General features: G+C 42.9%; 1 protein-coding gene across 1 annotated transcript in view; it reads left to right on the top strand.

The window, feature by feature from the left end:
* The first annotated feature begins 23,406 nt into the window (after window positions 1–23,406).
* Window positions 23,407–24,575, top strand: part of PITPNM3 (PITPNM family member 3) — a 728,404-nt gene continuing 727,235 nt past the window's right edge. Inside the window, exon 1 of the mRNA XM_089683787.1 lies at window positions 23,407–23,536. Within this exon, the coding sequence (XP_089539913.1) occupies window positions 23,515–23,536 (22 nt within the window). The 5' untranslated portion in view covers window positions 23,407–23,514. The remainder of the gene's footprint in view (window positions 23,537–24,575) is intronic.

The following is a 24,575-nucleotide window of genomic DNA, read 5'->3' as shown; positions in this document are numbered from 1 at the left end:
ATCGATCTCCTCTCTTCTGTCAATGCAGGGAAGGGGGAAGTGTGCTGTCTGGGCTATGTGAGCCATTGCAGACAGCTTATCTTGGATAAAGTAAGCCTGGGGGAGGCGCAGCTTAAATTTGGGGGGCATAGCCAACCCCAACACCCCCCTAAGTCCAGCCATGGTTGAAACACTGGCTAATGAGACAGCTGCTGCCCCAGCTGGAAGGGAAAGAGTTTACTCTGTTTCCCACACTTTTCTGGGCTCTGCCTCTCTCCTTGTGCTGTTAATAAAAGGGGGAGAGCTCTGCCCAGACATACAGTCTGCTGCATGGGAAATAAGACACAGACCGCCAGCAAGATGTTGGAGAGAGAGGGAGCTGTTCCCACTCTAAAGTGCCCGCTGTTAGGTTCTGTTTCTGTTGTCATGTCATTCGCCCACACTCAAGAGCCTTCCACTATGTAGTGGGACTGCTGGGACATGTAGTCTGTCCTGAAGCTACCAGCTGCTAGAGAACTGTCATCATGGACTCTTGCCTGGGCAGGTATTCTGGGACAGCCGCTGCAGTTAGAGATGTCTAGGGAAAAACTGTTACTGTTGTCATCTACTATGATTACGTTTTTCAGTAAAGCTTTGAAACTTTGCCTTTGGTCTGAAGTTAAAGAGGTGTATGCAAATAACTGGCACAAACATGGTCTCCAGTTTGGGTCAGTTAAGACACATTGGGGAATAAAGACAGCAAGTAGTTACCAAGGGTAATGGAGGTCTAAAAAGCAGCCTGTCATGAAGCATGTATCTGTGATAGGTGGGACATCCTCGTAGTGAGTGAGTTGTTGCCGGCACTATCTCCCCTGGCAGTCCTTCTCCCATAGCAAAGGGAGCAAATCAACACTCAGAGGTTTCCAGTCTGGGCACTAGGTATGGAAGAAGAAGAGTTAATTCATAGCACACATGGAGCCAGTGCTAGATCCACGGTGGGACGCCATTCATTCCGTTACTGGGAGTGGTAGTGGAGATATGCTGGACAGGTGGAGTGGTCATAGGCTCAGCATGTCCCTCCTAAATGCAATAAGTGACAGCAGTGGTGTACTTTGACAAGAGGCTCAAGAGAGTTAACTAGAGTTAACCATCTTTGAGTTAGAGGTCTGCCTTAAGGTAGAGTTATCCATGAAAGCTACCCCTGCTCTGTCCCAGGGCATTGTTCAACATGGCAAAGTAAAGGTGCCCCATATGCAAGGCAAGTGACCAGTCCAAGTTGCCAAGCGTAGACCAGAAAGAAGCACCCCAGGTTAGGCCTCTCATGTGACCCACACTTGGATTCCAACAAGGAGAGAAACATGGAGGAAGTACCAACCATCTACCCTTACATACATCATACATCCTAGGTCACACAATCCAAGGGCAGAGATTTGACTCTCAATATGAAAACAAAATCTGTATTTTATCATTACTGAAACACAAAGGTGAACCACAAATCTCATAGGCCCAGAAGCAATTCAAAGCACCCTCTGAAATTATGCTTTGCGTGCAATTTGTTCTGCAGTAGTTAGACAACTAATACTCATTATCACAGTGTTAAGCAAGCTGTTTAAAATTCCACTGAGCTCTTGGAGGCTTGGAATGCTGGGTAAAGTTGTGTTGCGTACCCATCTGGTGCTGAAGAGGTTAATCAATTTAGTATTCCCACCAATGCCCTACAGTTGTCTGCAGCACCTTTGAGGGTAGCATATTAATCTAATATCCCTTGCAACATTCTGCAGATCTCAGTTACACTACATAAAATAACTGATGAATTTAATTAGCCGAAGAGGCCCAGTACACACAGATTAACATGGACTTTGCAGTTCATTTCCTTGCTACTGTTTCCCCAGATTCCGAAATACCAGGTCATCAAACTGATATCTTGACATATTAAACGCATTTTAACTGCTTGGACATACTATGTGGTTAGCAGATGTGACATTTAGGACCACAGTATACCAGCTATCATCATTTGGATACGCCATGTACTTGTGATTTGTGTGTTGAAGGAGCCCTTGATAGTGTAAATTTCATATTTCGCAAGCCCGGGCTGGTTCTCAGCTAGGTGTGACCTTCAAGGAAGTAAAATGGATAGAAAAATGTGTGCTTTCCTTTTATAAGCTGCCTTTGACATTTGAAACTATTTGAGGTCGTGTTATCATCCGGACAGTAAAAATGGTGTGTGTATATCTTTCTTTTGAAAAATCACACCTATATTACATATTATTATTACAATAATGTTGGAATCCACCCAGATACCTTACAGGCACCTGGCTCAGGCCTGAAAGCCTGAGTCAGCCATTCCCTCTCTTGCCTGGAAGGGAAGGGCAGAAGCAGAGAACAGACCCAAGAACTGAGTGATCAGTGGTCAAGTGGTTGCTAAAGTCTCAGGTTTAGAGTTGGCAGAGGACAACTTGAGCATTGGATAGATGCTGCAGCAGGTAGGTAAGTACACTATATTGCCAAAAGTATTGGGACACCTGCCTTTACACGCACATAAACTTTAATAGCATCCCAGTCTTAGTCCGTAGGGTTCAATATTGAGTTGGCTCACCCTTTGCAGCTATAACAGCTTCAACTCTTCTGGGAAGGCTGTCCACAAGATTTAGGAGTGTGTCTATGGGAATGTTTGACCATTCTTCCAGACGTGCATTTGTGAGGTAAGGCACTGATGTCGGACAAGAAGGCCTGGCTCACAGTCTCTGCTCTAATTAATCCTAAAGGTGTTCTATCAGCTTGAGGTCAGGACTCTATGCAGGCCAGTCAAGTTCTCTACTCCAAACTCGCTCTTACTTTATGGACCTTACTTTGTGCACTGGTGCGGAGTCATGTTGGAAGAGGAAGGGGCCCAAAACTGTTCCCGCAAAGTTGGGAGCATGAAATTGTCCAAAATGTCTTGGTATGCTGATGCCTTAAGAGTTCCTTTACCTGGAACTAAAGAGCCAAGGCCAAGCCCTGAAAAACAACCCCACACCATAATCCCTCCTCCACCAAACTTTACACTTGGCACAATGCAGTCAGGCAAGTACCATCCTCCTGTCAACCAACAAACACAGACACGTCCATCAGATTGCCAGACAGTGAAGCATGATTTGTCACTCCAGAGAACACGTTTCCACTGCTCTAGAGTCCAGTGTGCTTTACACCACTGCATCAGACACTTTGCATTGCACTTGGTGATGTAATGCTTGGATGCAGTTGATCAGACATGGGAACCCATTCCATGAAGCTCTCTATGCACTGTTGTTCTGCTAATCTGAATGCTACATGAAGTTTGGAGGTCTTTAGCTATTGACTTTGCAGAAAGTTGACAACTTTTCCGCACTGCGCTTCAGCATGAGCTGACCCTGCTCATTTTACGTGGCTTACCACTTCGTGGCTGAGTTGCTGTTGTTTCCAGTTGCTTCTACTTTGTTACACCACTAACAGTTGACCATGGAATATTTAGTAGCAAGGAAATTTCACGGATGGACTTATTGCACAGGTGACAACCTATCACAGTACCACACTTGAATTCACTGAGCTCCTGAGAGCGACCCATTCTTTCACAAATGTTTGTAGAAGCAGTCTGCTTGCCTAGGTACATGATTTTACACACCTGTGGCCATGGAGGTGATTGGAACACCTGAAGGGGTGTCTCAATACGTTTGGCAATATAGTGTATGTACAGTATGTTTATTTTTTCATATTTGAACACTTCTCCTTTAAGTGTATGAAAACCCTTAACAATGACCCATAGCATGAATGTCTTTCTTTTGGTCTGTTAAATATACCATAGAGCATATTACTAAGTGTTTTATTATATTTTTTTTGTTAAAGTGGAGGTTCAGTGAAAAGAAAAAAAGAAAAGTCAGCAGCTACAAAAACTGTAGCTGCTGACTTTTAAAAAACAGACACTCACCTGTCTCAGGATCCAGCGGTGTCCCCTCACAGCCCGTTTCACAGGCCACCCTGTGTTCCTGGTTCCGGCATCTTCAGTGTAGACACCCTGCTGTGACAGCTTGCAACTTCACAGCCGGGTGCTCACTGTGCATGAGTGAGTAGCACTTTATGAATGGTACCGTAGTCTTCTGGGACCTGTCATGTGTCACAGAAGACTACGGAGAGCGGGGAGGACAACTTCCAATTGTCTAAGCAATCGCAGCGAAAGTGGGTACCTGTCAATTTCAGGTACCCGCTCCCCAAAGGTCTAAAGGTGCCAATCCTTAATGGGGAGTGGGAAACCAGTCCTTAAAGTGCAACTTTCCCTTTTGGGTGGAGCTCGGCTTTAAGTTTAAATAAACCTGTTGATTCTGTTAGAAATCCATAGCATTCTCTATGTAGACTACAGAACACTGCCATCTATGCTAAGAAGAAGAGAAAAGCAGGGAGTGTTCTGTAGTACTATCCAAGAATGAAATGCTACTCCTCTACAGATATGGTACAGTAAATGAGCGGTGTCACCCGAGGACAGGTAGTGTGTAGCCAACAAGTTCACAAGGTGATAACAAAAGGAAAAAAAATATAAAAAAGTAAAGCAGCAACCACACCTAAACATTGATAAGCTGCAATATATTACATTTTTGATGTTGTATTTAGATACACTTTTAAAAAACAATCCAGCGATTCTACAAATAATAAAGCAGCTCTCTCTGGAGTACTCACCTCTTCTCCAACTCTCTGGGATTTAAAGGTTAAGTTCACCTTTTGGAACATGTTACATTTCACCCATTTTTAAGATGTTCTAGTTCCTGCTACCAGTTTCCTGTGAATTAATGTGCTACAAGTACCATGAATGTATTACAAGCCACCGTGGCTGACGGCTTGTAGTTCTGCAATAACTGTGATTAATTAATTAATTCACAAGCCCTGCAGCTTTGTAACGGACGGCCCATATGGAGGTGCAGGCAAAAAGCAGGGGCAGGGTTTGTCTGCAGAAGCCTGACACTGCACCCTGACCCACTGACCATAGGTACAATGCTTTTCAGGCTCATGTAGGAAAAAATAATAAAAGCACATTTTTTTCTGCAAAAATATGTGCATTTATTATTTTTTCTGGAAAGGTGAATTTATCCTTTAACGAGTTCTGCTCTTGTATGCCTCTGCACTTGTATACCTCTTACAAATCAGCGCAATTGTTACCTTTATGCTATGGGCATATTTATTCAAAGGTTCTTTTTTATTATCTAAGATGACGTAGTGATACATATATAGCATTTTTTGGGATAATCAAGGTTTTTTTGGCAATATTGTAAAAAAAAATTGTATTTTATATGCAGTCTATCAACAAAAAACAAGAAAAAATGAACCATTCTTATAGTGTGAACAGTGTAAGTTTTTGTTGCTGTAGATAAAATGAACAGATTTCATTTTATAATTTTCCCCAATATATAATGACAATAAAACTAAGATTCTGGTATAAAACATTGCCAAGTTATTTACAACTGAAATAAAGTGTTTTATTTTTCAATTTCATGCTTTTTTCACTGCAGAACTGAAAAAATAAATAAAATTAAAGAAAACATAAACAAGTTAAGATATTAGTGGGTACAAAAAACTGCAGAAAATAATAGCTAAGGGTAGAAAGGTAGGAAGGAGTTAATTAGGGTTAACAAATGGTTAAACAAAGACACATTTAGTTAAAAAATGTATCTTGTAAGGCTGCTAAAAAGCAGGTCTTGTACCTTATTGTATTCAGGCATTCTGTGAAAGGAGTGGATGGGGGATCCCCCTATCTCCCCCTTATACTTAAGCCTAATCTTGATCCAGTGATGTGCAGGAGAGCAGAGCCTATCTTGTCTCTCTGCCTCCTCATTGGCTCAGAGACAGCAGCAGAAGCCATTGGTTCCCACTGCTGTCAATTACAGCCAGTGAGGGGAGGGCGGGGCAGATCCACACTCTGTGTGTCTTACAGACACACAGGGTCGGCTTGGGATCAAGCAGCAGGTGAGCCATGATAGAAAGTAACTTTCTATGATGACACACCAAGAAGAGGAGAAGCCAAGAGCACCAGTGGGGACTCCGGAAGAAGAAGAAGAAGAAGAGGATTGCCCTGTGTAAAACCATTGCACAAAGCAAGTAAGCATGACGTGGTTGTTATTTTTGAAAAATAAAAAAAATGAGCCTTTGCAATCACTTTAGTATGACAGCATATGCAGATTGAAGGTTAGCCCTTGAAGGTCATGAATGAAACTGAGTATATAGCAAGTAACAATGTTGTTGAATCATATTTCTTAAAGTGTTACTAAACCCACAACAGTAAAATAAGTCTGTATATGCTTGTTATACTCACTGTGGAACCTAAGGGGTTAATCCTCCGCATTGTGTAAAAAGCTCCAGTCGTCTCTGATCCTTCCCATCTTCTACAGTCCCCAATCCCTCTGCTGATAGAACAGAGCCTTGGGGGCAAACTTCACACGCTCAGTTTGGAGTGTATTGCTAGAGAGGTTTTTTTCTATTTTGGGGAGGGTGTATGCGATCAGCACAGGGCCAATCAGCACTCTCCAGACAGAGGGTCAGGGGTCCTGTGGCCTCATAGGACAATCAGGAGAGAATGAAAACTCCTCCTACAAGCTGTAACCAGTACACTGCTGAACATTGATGGAAGTCACACAACTGCTCAAACTGCTGTTGAGAAAAGGTATTTAGCAGTTTATATTTACTAAAATAATTGCATTTCCATGTTGTGTGTACTGTAGCAGATATAGTGAATGCAGGGTCCTGGGTTTAGAAACACTTAATAACACTTTCAGATACAATTTGAAGAGTCATTTTACACAGGAGCTGCTGTGATACAGAGTACATCTCACCTATCATTTTGACAGCCAGGATTTTTCAGCAATAGCAACCAGGATGCTGTAAAGGGTTAAGGTGGTTGTAAAGGCTAACGGTTTTCTATGCATGATGGTAAAAAAACCTTTTGTGTACTGCTCTCCCCACAACCCCCTTAATACTCACCTGAGCCCCCTCTAGATCCAGCAATGTGCACGGGAGCCTTGTCTATCCCGGGTCTCCCTCTCCTCATTGGTAAGACACAGTTGTGGGAGCCATTGGCTCCCATTGCTGTCAATCACAGCTAACGAGGAAAGAGTGGGGTTGGGACCGAGCCGCAGCTTTATGTGTCTTATGGATGCATAGAGCAAGGCATGGAAGCGGGCATGCACCAGTGCCCCTATAGCAAGTGGCTTGCTATTGGGGGCACTGGTCAAGGGGGAGAAACCAAGAAAAAGACCCGAGAAGAAGTGGATTGGGGCTGCTGTGTGCAAAACCACTGTACAGAGCAGATAAGTTTAACATGTTTGTTTAAAAAAAAACCAAAAACCCAAAAGAACCTTTACAGTCACTGTAAGAGAACCATGGCATAGGAGATGCATGCAATTTTATTAAAATTTTATGGCATATCTTCTATGTCCAGAGTCTGGATGTGGCTGAAGAGAATCTATCACTTTGCCTATGCATAATTTCCATGCCCAAGAATAACTATGTCTCAGTGCAGATAAACAGAAGAGGGAGGGGGCTGTACTAGGAGATAAACCGGCTCTTTGCATACACATGTGCTGATGGGGAACAAACAGATAGTAGGAGAAAGCAGAGTGAGAAAAGTTGATGACCTATCACTATGTTGTTGCTCCTCCTTTGTTCATTGCTGCAGGTGTGACGGGGACATCTCCCCCGTATTCCTTACTGCCTAATAATGCTGGGACAAGGTCATCTAGCATCCAGGGCAAAGATGGAAAACTGCGCCCCCCTACATGATTTGTGAGCATTGTGTGTCAGTAAAAATCCCTTCTCCATCCTAAAAAAAAAAAAAATCAAGCACTTCTGCCAGCTCAGGCTCCTAAGCACGAATTCCCTTTTGCAAGCAAAAATCCTTACAAAACTAAAATTCCCCGTCCTTCCAGTATGAATCCTCCCAGCTGAAATCCCCCCTCCCACCACAAATCTTTGCCCCACCCCCCCATCCCTCTCAAGTCCTCTCCCCTTAAATCACTCCTTGTAGCACAAATCCTTTATCCCTTTACCTCTTTACCCCTTAACATTTCCCCTGTGAGCACAGCCCGCACCTCCTCCCAGCTCTCTCCATGGAGTGCTGTTTAGCAGGAGTAGTGAAATACTGCTGTCATTATTGCTGTCAGCTTGTAGCATCATGAACTCGTAGTGCTGCACTCCCCCACGTTATTTCGCTGCGCCCGGGGCAGTCACCCCTCCTGCCCACCCCTTGACCTAAGTGAGCTGCCTAACTCTTCCTTTACCAGTTTTATTTTCCAGCCCTTCAGTTAGGGAGCTATAAGAATGGTAGCTTTCATTGCCCCATTCACCCTTCTCTTCCCTGTTATGTGGCTCTGCATTTATTTGTGAATGTCTAGCCTCCTACCAACTTCTAGGTTGAATGACACCAAGTTTGATATAACCCCTTTTATAGGCAAGTATGCCGACATTCCATGAAGTTCTCTTGTCAACGGGGAACCCTCACAACAGATTCTACACTAGGAGAGTTTTCCAGGGTTGTATGGTGGAGCAAAAGCGCTGAGATGGTCACGTTAGAGTGGTGTTTACACATGAATGGGCACCATAATCAAAAATCAACAGAAGTGTAGGGAACCTGCAGAGTTGGGCTACAACTCTAGTAGACAAAGTGGTGCCACCCTCCTGCCTGCACCGTGTGGCAGAAATGGCTCATTCACAAGAGTTGCTGGACACAAATACAGATCCTTAGGCAGTGATTAAAGTGGAGTTCCACTCAAAATTGGAAGCTCAGCTTGTTTGCCTCCTCTCACCCTCCACTGCCATATTTGGCACCTTTTGGTGGGGGGGGAGGAGCGGATACCTGTTTTTGACAGGTACCCACTCCCACTTCTGGCTCAGTTCGCCACAGCAAAGTGATGTGGAAGTTTGGCCCCTCCATCCTCCCGCAGTCCCAGAAGACTGCCAGACCAATGAGAATGTGCAGTGCAACTCGCACATGCACAGTGGGCACCTGGCTCTGAAGCCGAAGGCTGTCACAGCCTGGTACCCACAGTTGTGATGCCAAGGAGAGAACAGGCGCCAGGGAGAGAACAGGCAGGGGAGAGAACAGGCAGAGAAGGGACGGCGCAGGTGAGCACGTCACTGGACCCTGGGACAGGTAAGTGTGTGTTTATTAAAAGTCAGCAGCTACAGTTTTTGTAGCTACTGACTTTTAATAAACACAAAACTGACTGGAACTCCACTTTAAGCAGACAGCTTTTTTGTCTCAATATATGTCTTACAAAATTGATTGTATTTTCAATGTCCAGACAAAATAACTACATTTGTCCTATTCATAGTGACACTAAAACTAAAAAACTAAAACTAAAAAAAAACTAAAAAAACATTGTAAGGTTATTTATAATTGAAATAAAGGGTTTTTCTTTCCTTTGTGCATTTTATTTATTTCAACACTGAAAAAAGATGAACAAATAAAAAAAAACAAAAAACGTTTTTTGCAGAAAATAATAGCGAAGTTCCGATCATACTGGGTGCGACTCTGCATGCGATTTGCATGCCATACGACTTGTAAATCGCATGGCAAGTTGCACCCTATTGTCTGCAATAACAACAGTCATATCAGTGCAGTTCTGTCTTGGTCGGAGCCATACCCATTTCTAAAGTAGTGCATGTACTACTTTTGGTGCGATTTGCATAGACCTCTCAACTCGGCATGCTGTCCGACTTTGAACGTATGCAGCTTCATTGTAAGTCACATGATTTCAAAGTCGGGATCGGTGTGACGGGTGTAAGTGGAGATGGGGAGTTTTGGAAAGCTGATTACGGTTAAGCAAAGGTTAACAAAGAGTGAGGTAGGGACACATTTACAAAAAGAATTAGCTTGTGATGTTGCTTAACCACTTGATCTTCTGAAGGTTTTACTCCCTTCATGACCAGGCCATTTTTTTGCTATTCAGCACTGTGCTACTTTAACTGGGAATTGCTTGGTCATGAAATGCTGTACCCAAATGAAGTTTATATCATTTTTTGTTTACACAAAAAAAAGCTTTCTTTTGGTGGTATTTGATCACCACTGGGTTAGCTTGTTTTTTGCTATATAAATGAAATAGAAAAATTAAAACTGAAAAACAAACAATATTTTCTACTTTCTGTTATAAAACTTATCCAATGAAAAAAATGTCATAAATTTAGGCCAAACTTTATTCTGCTACAATCTTTGGTAAAATAAAAAGTGTATAGTAATTGGTTTGTATATATATACAGTATATAAACATTTGAAAATTTAGCATTTCTGATGTACTGATGGCCTCATTTCTTGAGACCCTTAAAATACCAGGACAGTAAAAATCCCCCCCCCCCAAATGACCCTTTTTGGAAAGTAGACAGTTCAAGGTATTTATGTAGATGCATGGCAAGTTGTATTTTTTTGGAAAATGAACAAATTAAGTTACCGTATTTTTCGCTCCATAAGACGCACCTAGGTTTTAGAGGCAGAAAACAGGAAAAAAAATTCTGAACTAATGGACTGCAGACAGTACAGGAGATGACCAGAGACTGCGGACAGCACAGGGATGACCAGAGACTGCGGACAGCACAGGGATGACCAGAGACTGCGGACAGTACAGATGACTGCTGACCTTTGGGGAGGTGGGGAGCGGGTACCTGAATTTGACAGGTACCCGCTCTTACTTCCGCAGAGTTTTTGTTTGATCTTACCTGTTCCTCGATCCAGCCGTGCGCTGTCTTCCCGGCTTCTGTAATGGCGCTCGGCATGACAGCCGGGTGCCCAGTGCGCATGAGCGAGAAGCACTTGCGCTTTGTGATTGGTCCGGCGGCTTCTGGGATCTGTCATGTGTCCCAGGTACCGCCTTACCATTCACAAAAAGCACCGCTTCTTGCGCATGCGCACTTGGCACCCGGCTGTCATGCCCAGTGCCCACACTACAGAAGCCGGAAGACAGCGCGCCGCTGGATAGAGGAACAGGTAAGATCAAAGAACAAAGAAGTAAGAGCGGGTACCTGTCAAATTCAGGTACCTGCTCCCCACCTCCCCAAAGGTCAGCAGTCATCTCCATAAGGTCCCGCTGCAGAGCTGAGCGGCCGGCCCGGTATTCTGACACGGCCGCGGTGGAAATACCGGACCGGCCGCTCCATATTCGCCCCATAAGACGCACTGACATTTTCCCCCCTTTTTTGGGGGGAAAAAAGTGTGTTTTATGGAGCGAAAAATACGGTAAAATTTTGTTTTTTTTTCCACATGTTTTTTTAACATACTGTCACCAGTGCAGTACAGCATCATCATATGACTGGCATGGCGATAATCAGGGATACTGACTGATGACAGTATGTTATAATAAATCAATCAAGCAGTCAATCAATCATTTTTTATTAATTTTTGCCTTTTTTTTACAATTGTATTACATACTTTTCTCTGGAGGAGGGAAATCAGGGATTTTTTTTTTTGCTGTTACAGTGATGATCATTCATTCATAACAGCTTTGTTGACATTGTGATCATGTGATCACATATCCATCACACGATCCCCCGGCTGCTCAAAGTGGCTGGGTAACTGGATCTTTAATCCTCTGTGCGCCCCTGGCTTGATTACTTACATGTATGTGATCCAGCCTTCTGTGCCACCCTACTGCAGTAAATGTACTGTGGCTGAGAAGCTATCAGTTAATTTGACACCATATACAGATCAAAGGTCACCCCTTTGATCTGCACATGAATGAAATGTCACAACATTGTTACTTCGTATTTTTAATATCATGGGGACCAGGAAGGAATTTTTTCCCCTGCTTTGCTGGGGTTTTTTTTGCCTTCCTCTGGATCAACGGTGGGTGTAGGATTATAACTTTTTTTTTTTTTATGGTTGAACTGGATGGACTTTTGTCTTTTTTCAGCCAGACTAATTATGTACCTTTCCATAATGTCAAAGAATTGGTAAGCTGCAATATAATTGTTTATTTTTGTGTTTATTTCTGCTTTCAGTACAGATTGAACCTTTTTGAAGCCTGCTAGCAGCTTGTTTAAATGAACAGTCATTATTCCGATTAGGATCTGTGCTTAACATACCTAAACTGAAGCTGAACGGAGCTCTGTGGTATCAAGAAAGCTGCTCGATGATAGCTGAAAGCTTTGAAAATGCTTTGTAATAGTTTACTGTACATACTGCTCTTATTCAAAATGCAGTATTTCATAACCAATTTCATGTTGAGTGTTTCTGGGTACATTGGTTATACCTTGTGTATTTGTAGCTAGTCCAACATAGTGTAGAGCTTTACCTGTGAGGTATGAACTCGGTATCTCCAAGTACCCTTTTGTATAGCACCAAACAAGTCATCGAAACCTCATAAACCTCATAATAATAAAAGTCCATGTTATACAACCCCTGGCAAAATGTATGGAATCACCACTCTTGGAAAATGTTCATTCAATTGTTTAATTGTATATATATATATATATATATATATATATAAAAAAACAATCACAGACTCTCCTCAAAACTATTTTCATTTAACATTCCAACCTTCTGGCTTTAAGAAGCACTTAAAGAAATAAAAAAAAGAAAAAAAGAAAACTGTAGTCAATTGCAACTGTTTTTGCAGATCAAGCAGAGGAAAAAAATATGGAATCACTCAATTCTGAGGAAAATATTATGGAATCACCATGTACTTTGCAGTTATAAAACAAACATCTGCATCAGAGTACATCTGATAATTAGTCTGCAGTTAAAAAAGAATGCTTGCACACCTTGGTGAGCTCTTGCACCAAGCTGATTGACATGAATCATGGCTCCAACATGAGAGATGTCAATTGAAACAAAGGAGAGGATTATAAAACTTCAAGACGGTAAATCATCACAGAAGGTTGCAAAAGATGTTGGTTGTTCCCAGTCAGCTGAGTCTAAAATCTGGACCAAGTACAAATCAAATGGGAAGGTTGTAAAAGGGAAGCATACTGGTAGACCAAGGAAGACATCAAAGCGTCAAAATAGAAAACTTAAAGCAATATGCCTTGAAACAGAAAATGCACAACAAAACAAATGAACAAATGGGCAGAAACTGGAGTCATTGTCTGTGACCAAACTGTAAGACATTGTCTAAAAGAAATGGGATTTACATACAGAAAAAACAAAGGAAAACCATCATTAACACCTAAACAGAAAAAAACAAGGTTACACTGGGCTAATGAAAAGCAGTCATGGACTGGGGATGACTGGATGAAAGTGATATTCAGTGATGAATCACGAATCTGCATTGGGCAGGGTGATGAGGCTGGCATTTTTCTTGGTGCCGTTCCAATGAAATTGTATAAAGAGAACTGCCTGAAGAAAACATGCAAATTTCCACAATCATTGATGATGTGGGTTTGCATGTCAGGTAAAGGTTTGGGGGAGATGACACTCATTAAATCTTCAATAAATGCAATAAATGCATAAAGTTTATATTGAGATTATAGACACTTTTCTTATTCCACCAATTGAAAGGATGTTTGGTGATGCTGACATCATTTTACAGGATGATAATGCATCTTGCTGTAGGGCAAAAGCCATGAAAACTTTCCTATAAGAAAGACATGCAATGTCAATTGCATGGCCTGCAAATAGTCCGGACCTCAATTCAATTGAAAATCCAACCTGCAAAACTGATCTGGCAACTGCAGTGAGAGAAAGTTGGAGCCGGATTGATGAAGAATACTGTTTGTCGATAGTTAAATCCATGCCTCAGAGAATTCAAGTGGTTAAAAAAGCCAGAGGTAGTGCAACAAAGTACTAGTGGTGTACTGTAGTGTTTTTTTTTTTCATGATTCCATAATATTTTCCTCAGAATTGAGCAATTCCATATTTTTTTCTCTGCCTGATCTGCAAAAACAGTTGCAACTGACTACAGTTTTCTTTCTTTTTTTTTTTTCTTAAGTGTTTCTTAAAGCCAGATCGTTGGAATGTTAAATGAAAATAGTTTTGAGACATGTCTGTGATTAGTTTTTTTTCTACACAATTAAACAATTGAATGAGCATTTTCCAAGAGTGGTGATTCCATGCTTTTTGCCAGGGGTTGTATTGTGCATCATTTGTTAAAATCCATAATGACCTCACGTTAGTTGCTATTGGCTAAAAATCTAAGGATTTTGATACCAAAATCCTGCAACATGACAAGTCATTTCATTGCAGGCACTGAAACTGAAAGGCTGAGATCTTACACAAAACTCTTATGCAGACTCTGTATTTCATGTACAGACGTACTTATCTGCATTTTGAAGTTTCCCATGCTGCGGGATCACGCATTCCCTTGTCGGCAGCTGACTACTGTAAATCCTTGGAAACAAATGACTTTGTGTTTCAATCCAAATAGTTTTTTTTTCCATGTCCAAGTCCTGAGCCTTGCAGATATTGAACAAAGCAGCTAGCTTTTACCTGCACTGGAATGATTTGTAATATCAACAAGGGAATACATGATCCCCAAGCATGTGAAATATCAAACTTTTAGAATTTGTGTGCACAGTAGTTTTTACTCCTGAGTCTGTCCCCATACAGACAATCAGGGAAATCCAGTAAATACCACACACACACACACACCTTTCCTCAGAGCTCACAGATCCATCCCCTCGGGGAAAAGACAATCCTCTCAGGGCTCCAGGTTATTTAACAGCATCTCAACCTCCATCTGGGCACAGCTCCCTAGGGATTAGCTAGGCCCTGATCAATAATTAGGCTGGTCATTTGAATTCTCTCTCCCTAGGAGATAGCCTGAAATAACAAAAAGAGCTCTGATGATGGTGACACAGTGGTGGCATACATTTGTAGCAGGGTGTTACACTGGTGTAGACATTTTCTCATTCTAACCTTTCTATAGGGACTTCACCTATAAGGAAAACTTGTGCTCAGAGTGAAAAGCAGGGTCCGTTGGAATAAGCCCTGAAGCAGGTGCCCTGTGGACTGTCAACAGGTATCATTTAGGGGATATCAGGTATCAGGAGGGGTTGCCCCACAGGCATCCCCACACACAAGGGAATAGTATGCCCATGGTATGTAGTTAGGAATGGTCACTACCCTTGGGTCTGGGTAGGAATAGGTTACAGAGTTGCATATACTTACCTGTTGCACATGCATACACACTTGCAAAACTATGTGTCTTGTGGCTTTTTCAAGAATATATCCTAGCCACTGTTCAGACACAGTGTAGGTCCTGGGATACTCTGGCTGCACAGCCCAGAGGTCAAAGGCTTTCCACACCTTCCTCTAAGGATGTTATAATATGTCTACTGTGCTGCTACAGCAGTCTGTTTATTTTATGGGCTTGGTATGTTTCTGTTTCCCCTCCTGTTTGGTGCTAGTTGGTACATATTTTAGCTAGACACTCCTGACTCACTCTACTGTGCAGTTTAATTTTCCTTTCCACCAGAGATAAGGCTTAAGAAAGTCATTGTCTTCTTACAGAGCACACAGCAGCACATGTTCATGGCCGGAGCTCTGAGTACCGCCACGTGTGTATTGGAGGCCGATTACAGCCAGCACCTCATTGCAGACAGTGCCTGATTAGAGCCATTGCCAGTGTTTCCCTTTTGCTGTTCACAGCTAGCACCAGTGTTTCCAGTTTGCTGATCACAGCCAGTGCCTGTTTCCAGTTTGCTGATCATAGTCAGTGCCAGTGTTTTCAGTGTTGCTGATCACAGCTATTGCAATTTTTTACCTTTTCACTTTGGAAAAGGGATGTAACACATCTCCTGTTAGGAGGCTGGATGCAGCTGATAGCTCAGGTACGTGGTCACAGGGATCCCCATGCAGGCTCTACAGGATTCATTTGTCTAGAGTTTCAGGTGGTGGAAGGCATTACCACTCCACTGGAAGATAACTACTCCATAATCTGCTGGCATATTGTCAACCATAGTTACTTAGACATCAGCAAAAGATGCATGCTCTTGTGCTCTCCACTGGGCACCTACACACCAGGCACAGCACAGCACAGAAATGGAAGACCAAGCACTTGATGCCAGCTCTGGTGCTCAGTATGTGCTGTCCATCAGTCAGGGTCCTTCTGAGCACCAAGTGGAAGTAAGAAACGTATATCCCTGGGTGTGATCAAGAGACCAAGGGATTGTGAAGTCCAGGGGATTGTGGGAAACAGAGTAAAAAGAACCCAAGCTTGCTGCTGAGGAAGGTTAAGCCAAAGACCATAGAAAGTCTTCCTCTGCAACATGTTCAAGGAGTTTCACAAAGTAAGACCTCTAAGAGTGCCTCGGGTGTTGGGTCCAAGGCCCCTATTTAGGGACATGAAATTATGTGTCTTTGTCTTCAGGTGTGTCAGCAAAGGAGAGAGGGTAATTCAGAGGGCACCACTGCCAGACCAAGGACCTGCATTGCAAGACAATCAGACTTGAAGGTAGTTGTTGGTAGCTACCACTGGACCTCAGCCAGGTAGGACACCTGTGGTTCACAACCTTGGACAGCTTCTCTACAACACCTCTCAACAGTTTCTCTATGACTTCCTGCAGTGCAGGCATCTCAGCTTCCTTCTGGATGCCATAGACTGGCACATCTGTCATAGGCTGCTGTAAGATGATTCCAGAGACTTCTTTCCACAAACTGTAACTTGCCTTGCTCATATGTGCCTTTGCGCTGAAGTAAAACCCAGATTTCTGGTCAAAATCCAAAGTTTTCAACCCTTCTTTTTCCACCCATGACCAACCTTTAACAAACTTTTGAATTTCCGAAAGGTGTGGTTTCCACTTCCATATTCAGGACAAGAGTATGCTCCAGGTCTTCAGTATGGATGGTAACCCAAAGATTGGGATTCGTCTTGGACTTTATTGTTTGATGCAAATAGATATGAATGTCTGCACACATATCCAGGCATAAAGATAGAATGGTGCATGATGCGGGGAGGGGGGTGGGGCTTTTGGGGAGCCTGGGGTGAGTCAATAAATATTTCCACTTACTAACAAGTACAATAAATTCACATATCAGGCACCACCTGTGATTGGTCACAGCAGGTCACATGGTACCGGCAACAGGGGCCGGTACTCAGATCTGTCATCGGCCGTGTCCGAGGTACACGGCCGGTGATAGATCGCGCTGCTGCGCGGCTCTGCAACTGCGCAAACTGCACATGTGTGGGAGGACGCCAAATGGCGTACACCCCGGAAAGCTAATGCATTTTTGCGGCCGCCAAACGGCTATAGGCCGGGTGGCTAATGGTTAAACAGTATAGACACATTTTTAATGTTTCAGATAGCTGTGACAGACCCAACTGGGACAAGGGCTTTTGGAGGGGACTGCAGGCTAGCCTCTTGCCTACTGACCATGGCCCTGGCATCTGAGGGGCTCTATTTTTTGGGAGGTGTGCGCCTGGGGAGACCATTTATTTCGGATTCAAGTCCATGTGTCCCCAAAACACACTGACTCTGAGAACTAGGGGACCCGAATACAGATTTGGGGTCTCTGTCCCCAAACCAGCATTGACTGCTTCAACCCCCTCCTAGATTTAGAGACTCTAAGCAGATGTTAATAAAATCAGCTCAAAACAACCTGATACTGAAGTCTCTTGCTGTAATCTGTTTATTAACCACTTGCTTACTGGGCATTTTCACCCCCTTCCTGCCCAGGCTAATTTTCACCTGTCAGCACTGTCGCACTTTGAATGGCAGTTGTTCAGTCATGCAACACTGTACCTATATGAAATTTGTATAATTTTTTTCACACAAATAGAGATTTGATCAGGATTCTTTTTTCTTTGTTTTTTTTTTTTTTTACAAATTATGATTGCTTATACCAACACATTTCTTTGGTATAAGCAAGCATTTTTACTGAATGAAAATGGATACATTCAGCAGGTTTTTGTTATAATTAACTGTGATTGGCCACCACTGATCACATGCTACAAATGGGCTGTAATTGGCCCAGTCTGCACATGTGACCACTGTGCTCAATCAGCAGCAGCACAGTTGTAAGCAATGAATGGTATGAAAGGAAGCCATTAATTGTTTACAACTGCGATTGGTCACAGCGATCACAGGACACTGGGAGCAGGCGGGTGTATTGTTCTCTCATCGGCCATGTCCAGTGAACACAGCCGATGACAGATCGCACTGGAGCGCAACCCATGGGGCGCACGCGAGGTGTGGTCCTGGGGGGACATCATATAACATTCTCCCAGGATAACAGGGATCCCCCTTGGCCATCATCCTACAATAGGCCAGGCAGGAAGGAGTTAAGGTGCCATGTGTTTAGCATTGTGTATTTGTCCCATTGTTAATTGAGTTACCTATTGTTTGGTCCTCCTGGAGGTTCCTACATGATGGAATTAGTCTGGTATCAACTTGACCTCCTCAAGTAACCAGTGTGGGATGTTTATCCTAATGTGCAAAGTTTGTTTTGATTGTTCATGTGGGAACTTCCCCTATTTCTGAAGTGTATATAAACCTGTATTTATGTTCATTAAAGAAGTTCCAGTTTGCATCTAAGCTAGTGTCATCTAGTCTTGGGTGCAATGCTCAGCTATAATACCTTGGTCCTGTGTCCCAGTGGAGAGGAAGCAGTTCTCGAACAGAATCACCCAATTGAGGTGACATGTGTTCTGTCACAATAGCTATACCTGCAGACTGAAGTGATTTAGCAGGACTTGATTTTCTGACTAAAGTTCCACTTTAAAGGAGATCCCTGCAATGTAGTCCAACAAACTCAGTGATTCACATCACAGTACTCTATTTGGGCTCCTGCTTTCGCTAAGTGACCCTGCTTTGGGGTACATACCCCTTCTTCACCCTCATTAAAAGAGCTGATGAAGGGGTACTTACCCTGAGATGCATGAGTACAATACTTTTATTTTGACAAAACGTTCCTGCTCACACCATTGTGTTTATTAAATGCGTGTGTCTTTTGAAGACAAAAAAACACTTTTTAAAACTGTACAGTAAGTCCTCATGCACAATCACCTAGATACCTTTCCTTTTGGCAGCAGCATTTTTGCAGAAAAAATGCTTGATGCTTGTAAACGCATGTAGGCATGTCAAGCAGTTGGCCGTTAATTCATATAATTAGCTAGAATATTAATTTATTCTGGCTATTAAAATAAAACTAGTGCTAAATACACCTAGCGCCTAACAAGCACTTACAGACATTAAGTGTTTTTCTGCCAAAACGCAGCTGCTCCTGGATGTGCTGGCAGTGTTTTTTTTTCTGTGGCTAAACTCCTCTGAAAGCCTATGTGTACATGGACACAAGCTAACATGCAGAGGCATTTAGATGCAGAAAAAAACCACCAGACACCCCTAACACCAGCCTTAAAAATGGCCATTGTGCATGAGGTCTAAATGTACATTTTAACTCGATGTTGGATGAGTTTTGTGCTCATTTCAAATACGTTTTCCTCCTTTTTTAAATTTCCTTTTTTCAAACGTAACATCATGGATATGTGACTGAAGGTGCACTAATTATACTGCATACATTTACTAAGGCTAGGTTCACACATACACAGTTTAGGAACTGGCACAATATCGGTTTCTAACCTGCGGACAAAACGCACTGCTCTTTAGGAGACGCACAATGTTTGTGTCATCAATTATTAATGGCACTTCCATGCATCAGAAAACACAGTGCGTTTTCAGGTGCAGGAGACCGCATAGTGCTGCAGCAGTTCTGGACGGCTGCCTTGCGGGTGCATTTAGGTTGTGGACTGTATTTCCAGCAGGTACAGCAGCTCATTCAAATGAATGGATAACCGTGTGTACTCTCCAGCGCTCCAGAAAATAAATTGCCAAAGGGAGGCCAAGGGAACCAGGACAGGAATGGCCTACAAACAATGCTTCAGGGATGCAGCCCTCCTCAGACGGGGTAATTCAACCACTGGGAAAAAAGCAGACAGGTGGCGCAAACACCTAGTGCATCATCCAAGATTTATTAAACGATGTAAAAGACAAAAACATACTCACAGACATAGCATGTATAAGAAGCTTTGCATAATGGAGATGGCCGCAACAACGGGCAAGGTGTTCTAGCTGTCAGTGTGGTCAGAGCGCTGAGGAAAGGGACTCGTCTCCGAAACGCGTCAGCCATCTGACCACACTGACAACTAGAACACCTTGTGAGTATGTTTTTGTCTTTTACATCGTTTAATAAATCTTGTAATGTGTTTGCGCCACCTGTCTGCTCTTTTCATTCAAATGAATGGGCTGCTGTGCCCACAAAAACGCATCCACACCCACACAAAACGCTAAAGCCTGGTACACGTGGTAAGCTTTTTTTGTTCAGCTGAAGAAGCTGAAGATAGACGGTGGTTGATTGCCATGCACAGCTGCTTCAGACTCAATTGGCTCCAGTTTTACTCTGGGTTCACACCAGCCTGCAGGCTGGTCATGGGTTCAGGAATTTTCCCCACCTGCAACTGAATCGTGCGGTTTTTGTGAGATGCATGAGGCTGCCATTCATTCTCAATGGCACCCCCACACATCTGAGCCTGCAGCACCATGTCTGGTGTGGAAACCACACTGCATTTTTGAAAAGGTGCATGCAACTTTTTTTGTGCGTGACACGCAGTACAGCAGGCCATTCAAATGAATGGGCTGCCATGTCCGAGCAAATGTGGGCTGCACAGCCCACACTAGTGTGAACCAGGCCTTAGTGAATTACCCCCATTGTGTTTTAGTGCATTTTCATTGTGTCACCATTGACTACAATATAACATGTGCTTTTCAAAAACTGCATGAAAGATGCAGCAAGCAGGCATTTTCAAAAAATGTTCTGTGAATTGTATTAAATGTAAAAAGCTTTATAAATTGTAATAAAAAACTATTTTCTCTGTGGAGGGTTTCCACACCTTGGAGGTCCTCAGAGGTTCTGAAAACATGCATAAGAGCTGGGGGAGATGAAACGGCAGTACACTGATCTTCCCAGTGAATGGCTGTGAAGCGGATGAGAACAAGTCTGATCACTGGAGGAGAGCACGCTGAGTTCCCAGCATAACTAGAGAACTGATCATGCTGTGCTTTCATGCCTAGTTTGGTCAGCTTTTAATAGGAAAGCAGAGGGACTGGCAATAACACCAGGGATTTCACACAAAGGAAGCAATACAAAGAACAGGATACTTTTTCATTCAAGTATATCCATAGAGGTCAATAATGCATTAAAACACATGTATGGTGTATTTTCATATGCTTTTAGCTACTGGTAACAAGCCTAATGCCCCGTACACACGATAAGAAAATCGTACAACAAATTTTGCGGAACCACTGATCAAATGATTTTCTCTTCATTGATGAGCAATTTGTTTTAACCGATAACGATACTGTGAATAAATCCGGTTGAACAACAGTGAAAAATGTTGTCATTTCACATACGAACGACCGATTTTCTATGCGGTGGTATAACGGTTGTACTAAAAAAATCTATCAAGCGCTATCACGCATAAGTGGAAACAGAAGATGACCCGGATGTTTATGTCCAAGGAATCTTCGTAAACACGAACGAAAAATCCAAATGTTAAAAAGTAGATTAGCCTAATGAGATAATGAAACCAGAATTCTGCATTGTATATTTTATGTATCACTATTTATATATATAGGTAATATAATAATCTATATTATACTCATTGCTGGTAATTGTTGTGTATATCGCTTGTGGCTACAAGGTCACATGCACACTGCATCACTTCCACTTGTACAGAAGACGTCAACACTACGTATTGCCCGATGAAAGATTTTTTTTAGATCGGTTAATGTGGGCCACGATTTCAACCAACCAACGAATGCCTCTCGGTCGTCGGATGACCGATCGGTCGATTTTGTAATCATGTATTCCCACATTAATTTTTAACCTGTTTGCGCTGACATATACATATATGCGATCTCTTGGTGGATGGGTCTTGACGCTGAGAGGCCACATATATGCGCACCCAAATGTAAACAAAGCTGGGTCCTCGGCACAGTTACCAGTGACTAATGGAAAGCTCCTGATTGGGTGCAGCCAATCATGGCCGTCAATTGATCATAAACCCCACCCTGCCTCCCAGCATCAGAAACCCCTTAAAGGGCCTGGAATTTCCAGAGTTGAGGGGTTTAATGGCCATGCATGGTGCATGAAAACACATTAAATAGGTTCATCAATACATGTGCAAAACAACCATCAAGGCATGCTTTTCCTAGCACTTTAAGGGCTTGTTCTACATGCGGCAGCCCTTGCCATTTTTGAGAGGCATTTGCTTGACCCTAGAAATGCCACACTTATACACTTAAATGGATCCTAGTACTGCTGATTGTGACATGCTGCTTAATCGTTACCATGGCCACTAGGCAAAGCATCGCTGCTTCGGGAGGTGTACATCCCTGAGTAGTAAGGTTGCCACCTCATCCCTTTAAACCTGAACACATATTCATTTATTAATGACACAGGTTCTGTGGCTCATTAAGGTGGTAAACAAACTCACTTAGTGCCTTATGTGCATTAAATTAGCCCCAGAACCTGCGTAATTAATATATGTTCGGGTTTAAAGGGATGAGGTGGCAACCCTACTGAGTGGCTTCATGTGCCTTTTTTTAGGTGGGTGGTAAAATTTGTTTTGCTTTTACTGTCCCCTGACTGCCCGTGCGAATAAGCCCTAAAAGTGGACAAAAATCCAGACCTGGGCTATTTTCAAATACATAGTGGCAGATGTGAACAGGCTCGATCTATAACCTTACCTTTGATGGCAAATGTGTTTTTAGAGCATTGAAATGTGAATGTTTAAGGAGCCCTAAGCATCAATGGCTTCCTTTACATGGGCATATATGTATTTTCTGCACAGGATGCCAGTTCTTGCAGGCAGAGATAGCAGAAGATCCTACAAAAAATGTGCCTAAAGTCATCTTTAGATACAAATTCTATGTATGGCTTATTATACAGGATTTACTGTATATAGCGCCAACAGTTTGCTCAGCACTTTACAATATAACGTGAGACGATACAGCAATAATACAGTTCAATACAAGAGGGTTAGGAGGGCCTGATCCTGGGAGCTTACAATCTAAGAGGTGTGTTTCTGTGTGCGTTTGCATGCATTTATGCGTATGTGCAAATACACGTGTAAAATCTGCAGGTCTGTGCGGTCCTGGTCCTACTTTTTTTTTTGTGCGTAACTAAATGCAGCGCACATTTTCGCATGCAGATGCAGCTGTGTGTATGGGCTCATGGACTACTACAGTGCTGCGTTCAGCTGCACACAAATCTACATGCTGTACGCATCTAAATGCAGCGTCTTTTCTGCCCGTACGAATGAGCCCTATACAGCAATCACCACAAGAATATTAAAAATAAAAAAACAATTGACAACTATGTCTCTGTCCATGTTTCCAGTAATAAAGGCTGCGAGGGATTTTTCAGCCTGTTTAGAGCCACTAGAGGCAGCCAAGCTATATAGATGTCGGCGCACGAATAAGGGAAGGGGGGAGGATTAGAATAAAGCACATAGCTGCTTCCAATGCTATGAAATCTCAAGCAGAGATCAGCAGCAGGAAAGGCATAGTGAGCAGTGCTGCCTGGGATCCTGCAGACACTGGAGCCTGGACTAGCAGACACCTGGGACTGTGTGCACACCAATGGCTCGGGCTCCTCAGACAGGTAGGACAGAGCAGGGCAGGCTCAGGTTCTGTGCTGCTGCTTCTATGGCAAGGGATAGGGTTGTGGGAAATCAGATGTGACAGGGGTTCCTAACTGGCATGGCAGATCCAGAAATTGCAGTTTAACCTCTGTTATGCTGAGTTTGCCCCTCCGCTGGCGGCGTGTTGCCATTGCCTTCACCTGGCTGTCACTTCTGAGACTACGGCAGCTCCCAGGACTTCAGCGCTGGGAGAAGGCAAAGTCAGGGGCAGGATGAAAGCAATTCAACTAATGTGTTGGAATGCACAGCATGAGCCTGTTGCTGGTGAATGGCAGGTGAGCCGTGTGCTCCTACCTGGCTAGAGCACTTCTCTGCCATGCAGGCGGTCAGCAGACATGGGAGAAGGAAATGAATGGGTTGTTACCTCTTGTATTTCTGCACCTTGTTATGTTGTACCGTTTTTAGTGCTTTCCAAGTCAGGGTTGTTATGTTTACAATAAATATTATCTGGTAATAATAATTTATTATTGTTAAAGCGCATCTAAACCCAAGAAGAAAAATGGATAGTACTCATCGTGAGATGTGCTGGCTGCATTAGTTTTCTTCTTTCACACTTTTTTTTCCTTTATTTTAACCTGGTACTGCTGTTATTAACTCGCTTCTTGTCCATGTGTGACAAATGTACTGAGCAGCTTAGGACAGGGAGTGTGTTAGGACTACACATCACCTCCGTCTTTTCTCTAACAGGAGGACGTGTTTTGTAGTCCACATGGATAGCAGAGAGCAATTGACAACAGAGCACCGGAAGTATCAGTTTGCAAGATTTCTGGCTGGATGAACAGCTTTTTTTTTTTTTGCACTTGTCAAACAGATAAAATAAAACGCCTTCAATGGTATATTTAGCAGACCAAAAGGGAGCAAATAACAGAAACTTTTACATACACTTTAATGCAGACCTTTACATAAAAGGCTAGGTTCACGTCTTTGAAAGGTGGCTCTCTCCCTCAGCTGAAATGCTGAATAGGACTCACCAGTAGGGGAGAAAGTTAAAGCGGTAGT

This window comes from Staurois parvus, unplaced genomic scaffold (assembly GCF_062004578.1).
Source record: "Staurois parvus isolate SC_StPar_1 unplaced genomic scaffold, SC_StPar_1.0 ptg000321l, whole genome shotgun sequence".
NCBI lineage: Eukaryota > Metazoa > Chordata > Amphibia > Anura > Ranidae > Staurois > Staurois parvus.
The sequence above is the reverse complement of the archived record's forward strand: the minus strand, read 5'-3'. Positions and strand labels throughout refer to the sequence as shown.